Source organism: Macrotis lagotis, chromosome 4, assembly GCF_037893015.1.
Source record: "Macrotis lagotis isolate mMagLag1 chromosome 4, bilby.v1.9.chrom.fasta, whole genome shotgun sequence".
In the NCBI taxonomy this organism is placed as follows: domain Eukaryota; kingdom Metazoa; phylum Chordata; class Mammalia; order Peramelemorphia; family Peramelidae; genus Macrotis; species Macrotis lagotis.
In genome coordinates this window covers 256,706,938-256,713,991 of record NC_133661.1, presented here as the reverse complement: position 1 = coordinate 256,713,991, position 7,054 = coordinate 256,706,938, and the positions used below count along the sequence as shown (strand labels likewise).

At 46.5% G+C, this 7,054-nt stretch overlaps 1 protein-coding gene across 1 annotated transcript in view; it reads left to right on the top strand.

Moving 5' to 3' along the window:
* The first annotated feature begins 1,406 nt into the window (after positions 1-1,406).
* The window catches only part of SYNJ2BP (synaptojanin 2 binding protein), a 46,377-nt gene continuing 40,729 nt past the window's right edge, over positions 1,407-7,054 (top strand). The window contains exon 1 of the mRNA XM_074235847.1: positions 1,407-1,605. Coding sequence (XP_074091948.1) covers positions 1,542-1,605 — 64 coding nt within the window. The 5' untranslated portion in view covers positions 1,407-1,541. The remainder of the gene's footprint in view (positions 1,606-7,054) is intronic.

The following is a 7,054-nucleotide window of genomic DNA, read 5'->3' as shown; positions in this document are numbered from 1 at the left end:
ACACAAAGACACACACAGAGACACACAGAGACACACACAGAGACACACACACAGACACACAGACACAGACACAGACACAGACACACAGACACACACAGAGATACACAGACACACAGACGCGCAGACACACACAGACACCCAGACACACCCAGACACAGACACACAGACACACACAGACACACAGACACAGACACACACACACACACACACACACACAGACACACACAGACACACACAGACACACACAGACACACACAGACACACACAGAGACACACACACAGATACACAGACACACACAGATACACAGACACACACAGACACAGACACACAGACACACACAGACACACAGACACACCCAGACACAGACACACAGACACACACACAGACACACACACACACACACACACACACACACACACACACACACACACACAGACACACACACAGATACACAGACACACACAGACACACACACAGACACACAGATACAGACTCACAAACAGACACACAGACACACAGACACACACAGACACACACAGACACAGACACACACAGACACACACAGACAGACACACACACATACACAGACACACAGACTCACACACAGACACACAGACACACAGACTCACACACAGACACACACAGACACACACACAGACACACAGACACAGACACACACACACACAGATACACAGACACACAGACTCACACACAGACACACAGACACACAGACTCACACACAGACACACAGACACACAGACTCACACACAGACACACACAGACACACACACAGACACACAGACACAGACACACACACACACAGATACACAGACACACAGACACGCAGACACACAGACACCCAGACACACACCCAGATACAGACACACACACACACACACAGACACACACAGAGATACACACAGACACACACAGACACACACAGACACACACAGACACACAGACACAGACACACACACAGACACACACACAGACACACACACACAGACACAGACACACACAGACACAGACACACACAGACACACACACACACACACAGACACACAGACACACACAGACACACAGACACACACAGACACACACAGACACACACAGATACACAGACACACAGACTCACACACAGACACACAGACACACACACAGACACACAGACACACACAGACACACACAGACACACACAGACACACACAGACACACAGACACACACAGATACACAGACACACAGACACACACAGACACACACAGACACACACACGCACACACAGACACACACACGCACACACACGCACACACAAGCACGCGCGCTAAGGGCCCTTCCCGGGAGGCGGACAAGCCAAGGAACTACATGTCCCAGCACTCCCCGCGCCCCGCCGCCGCCTCTTCCGGTCCGGGGCGGCTGATGAAACTGAAAGTGCTGCTGCTGCTGCAGCGGGGCTCTTTTTTTCACCTTCGGCCCAGTGAACACGACCCACTGGGGGGTGAGTCCGGCCGCGGGGTGGAAAACCCTGGGCCCCGGTAAAGCATGAACGGAAGAGTGGACTATCTCGTCACGGAAGAAGAGATCAACCTTTTCAGGGGACCCTCAGGTACTCGCGGGAGCTGGGGAGGGGGAGGGGGCCGCCACCCCGCGGGGGGGGGGCCCCTCCCCGCCCCCCGCCTCCTCGGGGCCTCCGCTACACGTGCCCCTGCCCGCCGGGGAGCGGCGCGTGGCGGAGGAGCCCCGGTGCCCCCTGCCCGCGCTCCCGCCCCAGCCTGGCACAGCGCGGGGCCCGGCCCGAGAGCCGGGGGCCTCCTGCCTGCTCGGCGCCCGCAGGGCAGCCCAGCCGGCCCCCGCAGGGCAGCCCAGCCGGCCCCCGCAGCCCAGCCGGCCCCCGCAGGGCAGCCCAGCCGGCCCCCGCAGGGCAGCCCAGCCGGCCCCCGCAGCGGCGCCCTCAGCCCTCTCTTCCCGAGGGTCCGATTTCTCTAAGTCTCGTTCCTCAGCCTCTCCGCAGTCCCGCGTGGAAATGGACTCGCGCCCCCCCGAAGCCGCCCCGGCCGCGGCAGCCTGCGGGGCCGTGCAGCTGGGGTCAGCCGTGCCCGGCCCGGACCAGGAGGCTGCTGGTCCCGGGGCGGCGATTTGCCCAAGGTCATTAGTAACTAAGTGCCCGGGCCCGGCTACGACCTGGCTGTCTTCGGCCCCTCGGGGAGTGGGCTTTCAGCGAGACCACCAACCTGCCTTAAAGCCCTCCGCACAGCCCCCCTTCTCTAAAGGGGCTCTGATTTGGGGTGTCAACAGTCACCTTAACCTGGTGTTGATTGAACCCTCCGAAAATAGACGTCCTGGCCGCACAGCCAGCCCCATCCTCAGCCAGCATCGCTTCTGAGTGACAGTGACACAGGACATTAGGTGATGCTGTCTGTCCCTAAATTGCTTTGTCTGTGTGTGGCACATCCGGATCTTAGGCCTTCATTCAAGATGCTGTTTCCTGCTTGTTCGCATCTCCAAGTAGTAGAGTTTGAAGTTTTTAATTAGAAAGATAATGATGCCTGGTTTTCTTAGATCTTGAGAGGCCAGCGAGCCCTCCAGAGGTCCCTCTCCTGTCTAATGAACTTCCCGTTAAGGTTGAGTTGTGTATTCTCCTTATCCTGAAGGGATTCATTCTCTAGGATTGTGGTCTCTTTTTGAATTGCAATCATCTTTCAGAGAAAAGGAAATGAAGGGGTGGCTACGTGGCACAGTGTATAGACCACTGGCCCTGGAGTCAGGAGGACCCAGTTCAAAGCCAGCCTCAGACACTTAATAATCAGCTAGCCGTGTGGCCTTGGGCAACCCACTTAACCCCATTGCCTTGCAAAAAAACCTAAAAAAAAAAAAAAAAAAGAAAAATTAAAACATTGATTCTCTGGGGCAGTGGTCTCTAGACTTTTTTGGATTACGAGTTGCTATCGTTGCTATCACTAGAAAAAATTAAGCACAATATTCCAAGGTATGTATACTAATTTATATTCTTATACTACTTAAAATATTTACATTATTTATTTTTTATTTTTTTAGGTTTTTTTTTGCAAGGCAATGGGGTTAAGTGGCTTGCCCAAGGCCACACGGCTAGGTGATTATTAAGTGTCTGAGGCCGGATTTGAGGTACTCCTGACTCCAGGGCCAGTGCTCTATCCACTGTGTCACCTAGCTGCCCCAAAATATTTACATTGTCAAAGCTGCATAAACAATAAATTTTAAAAGGGCAAGATAAAGATGAAATAATATTTAACTCCAGTCACTAGGGAGCCACTGCAATTTATTGAGTTTAGGAAAATCATGGAGGAGAGATTCAGTAAGGAGAGATCAATTAGGAAATTATTTCAATAATCCAGGCTAGAGGTTAAGAATGCTTGAACTAAGGTGGTAACTTTATTGAAAGACTTGTAGAGGTAGGAAAGACAAGATTTATCATTGATAAAGAAATGTAGAGAGAGGAAAAATGAAGATTGGAACATGACACCAAGGTAATGGTGTTGCTTTTCTCAAGCAGATGCCTGCCAAAGCCATGAAATGACCTTAGGGACAGGGGATAGGTATGCTGATAGGGTGAAGTGGTGTTAAGAGTTTACTGTTGGAAGCTGGATTTGAACTTGGATCTTCCCATTTGGGGCCCAAGGAATTGTTAATGAATGTCAACTAATCTATTAAGCATTTATTGTGTCCCAAAGGTGATAGAATCTGAGGATCCACCCATTGTACTGGTTAGGTGATAAAAGTTGGAGTCTTGTTCCTGAGACTGGGAGCAGATGGGAGTGTGTTGGTGTGATTGTGCTGGAAATAAGTCTCATAATTAGCTATGGGAGAAGTGTGGGATGTGATCAACACTCTTATTGGTTGATCTTATCATACTTCTTGAAGTCAGGTCACACAGCTAGGTAATTAAGTGTCTGAGGTCAGATTTGAACTCAGGTCCTCCTGAGTCCAGGGCTGGTGCTCTATCCACTTCACCCTCTAGCTGCCCCCTCCAGTCACCACTTTGGAGACCATTGCTCTAGGATGATAGAAATTGATGTCAAGTGAATTTACAGATTTTTTTAGCTGTCAGTGCCCATGGAGTGGCTAAGCAATGATACTAGAAGGCCAAAGACATAGGCAAGGGAAAAGAATAAAAGGAGAAAAAAATACGAGTGGGTGGGATTAGGATTTGTAAGAGAGAAAATAAAAGGGACCCGGGTTGCCCCAGACACTCAAAAAGTTAATTTTACAGATAACTAAAGTCTATTCTAGCTTGATTTTGTTTCAGATGTCAATAACCAATATTAGTTTTTGAGCTGGAAAGGGACTTTAGGTATCTCATCCAATTCATTTGTTTTAGAGATAAGGAATTTCAGGAGGTTCAGACAAATGTGACTAGCTCAAGGTCACACAGCAAATTTTTGTTATAGGTGGGACAAAAATATCATGTCCCTAATTCCTGTTTGTGTTCTTTTCCTGAATCTGTTCCCAATGGGTGCAGAGGGGAAGTGGGTGTGACTGTGTGTGTGTGTGTGTGTGTGTGTGCCTGCTTTTATTTTATCAGGTCTTTTGTTCGTTATTGAATGATTCCTAGCTGATTACTTGTGAGCATTTAATTCATTTAGTCATATATGGGCTCCTAAACTGCATCGAGACTTCATATTTGGGGCATCTATTCAAAATATTTTGGTTTTTCTTTTAAAATGTTTCTTATTATTGAATCCTATTTGGGAAAATATGTTGTTCAGGATATGTGGATAAATGAATAGTGGAACTTCAGGTGGTAGCATGAATTGAATCAGCTTGAAGTGAGTCAGGCAAGAATCCTGAAGGAGGGCTCAGGGGCATTGTAGAGGAGGGTATAAAGGAATAAGCAATTATGTAACACCTGTTTCATGCCAGGCACTTGCTAAGAGCTTTACAAAAATCTCTTTGATCCTCACGACAACTCTGATTTAGGTGCTGCTGTTATCCACATTTTACAATTGAGAAAACTAAGGCAGGTAGAAATTCAGTGACTTGCCCAGGATCATCCAGATAATGTTGGAAGCCAGATTGGAACTTGGATCTTCCTGTTTGAGACCCAAGGATTTGTTAATGAATGCCAACTAATCTATTAAGCACTTATTGTGTCCCAAACACCTTGATAGAATCTGAGGATCCAAATACAAAAATGAGACAATTCCTTTCCTCAACAAGCTCACATTCTAATAGGGAGAGAAAACATAAAAGAGAATTGTGACCATGGAGTGTTGCTTTCATTTGTAAAATCACCAGGATAGTTAGTAGATTCACAGGGGAATTGATTACAAAAACAAAAATAATAGCAGTGGCTTCATCCAGACTAACTTCATTTCCTTTTTTTGAAAGATCTAGCCTGGGAGATCCAGGGAATGCTGTCAGTATAGTTAACCTATTAACTTCTTGAATGCTTCCTGTCCTAGGGCCAGGGTCAATGACTTATCCTATACCCACAGGCTCTCAGAGTTCCCATGTCCACCTGCCAGGAACTCCGCATTCTTAGGAGCTTTGTTTTTGAGGGGATGAGAATAATATCAAATCTTTGTCCATCTAGAGCCCTTTGCTGAGAGACTGCTCTCTTTTCCCATGAGGTCTTTTATAAGAACTCTTACTTTCATCCAAGTAGTCTGGGTTGCTACTGAGTCAGCTGGAGGACCCCTCTCCCCCCCTCTTTTTGTATGCATTTTCACTGACTCTTCCATTTCTAGAATTTACTCTTTTCTTGTCTTTGTCTCCTGACTTTGCTCAAGTCTTAGCCAAAATCCCACCTTAAGTGAAGGGTTTTTCCTGGTTCCTCTTAAAACTAGTGCCTTTTCTCTTAATTTTCTCCAATTTATCCAGAATACATCTTACATCTTGCTTGTACATAACTGTTTGCTGCTGTCTCCTCCATTAGATTGTAAGCTTCAAGGCTAGGTCTTATTTTGCCTTTTTTTTGGAATCAGTTTCTGGTACACAGTGGATGCTTAATAAATGCTTATTAGTTAGTTGTTCATTATAGTTGTACACCCTTAGATGATTAGAGCCAGGTGTCCTCCAACAACAATATCTCTTGGTCCCCAGTCTTTTTTTTGGGGAAGGAAATGTCTAAACCATCCTCAGAGAAAGAAGACCAACTCAGTGGAAGATTTTACCCATGGTGTATGGCCCTCTCTGAGGAGACCTCAAGATCTGGGCAGTTCTGCCAGGGATGGAATTTGTTTAGTTTGGAGAGGGTCAATGAGAACTGTCCAAAAGCAGTTTTTATTAGATAAGTCTTACTGGAGTCTAGTTCCAAGAAACTACTGAACCAGTGTCATCAGCCTTCCTGGGATGGTGTGAATTCATCGCAGACATGGCTTCTGGGAAGTAGGATATCCAGCCCCAGGTATTAGAGGTGTGATGAGAAAGCTGTGGTTTAGTGGGGCAAGCATTTTGCCCTGTGATAGAGGAGGAGGGCTTGTTTTCCAGTTGAAAGCAGGTCTAGGATCATGCTAGTTATGCTGTTAAGCTCATCTCATTCAACCTCTTCATTTTATAAATAGGGAACTAAAGTTCAAAGAGATTGTGTCTTGCATAAGGCAAAACAACTGTTGAATAAAAAACTGAGATCTGAATATAGGGTTACTTAACCATAAAGACCCCTTGGAACATGGACTTCATTGGTCATCACAACTATAGATATCCTGGTAATTTAGGGAACCCTGTGAGAGATTTTCCCTTCCATAAGTAATGCGGCAAACCATATATCCCAAACACATCAACTTGTTGAAATCTTAGTATTGGTCCCAATCAAGGCACTGAGAAAGAAAATAAGGTAGAAAAGAAATTTGAGGAACATATTGAATCAGAAAACCTTAAAGATAATCCAGTCCAAACTTCTCACTTAACAAATGAAGAAATGGATGTTTGTCAGTGACAGAGTTGGGATTAGAACCCAATTTCCTGATGTCTGGGTAGCCTAGGATTGTTAATATTCAGATTTTAATTCTTTTAAAGGTCATTTTTATGGGACAGTTTTGTCTCCCCCCCCCCCCCAGCCATAGAGTTAACAAGGTCCT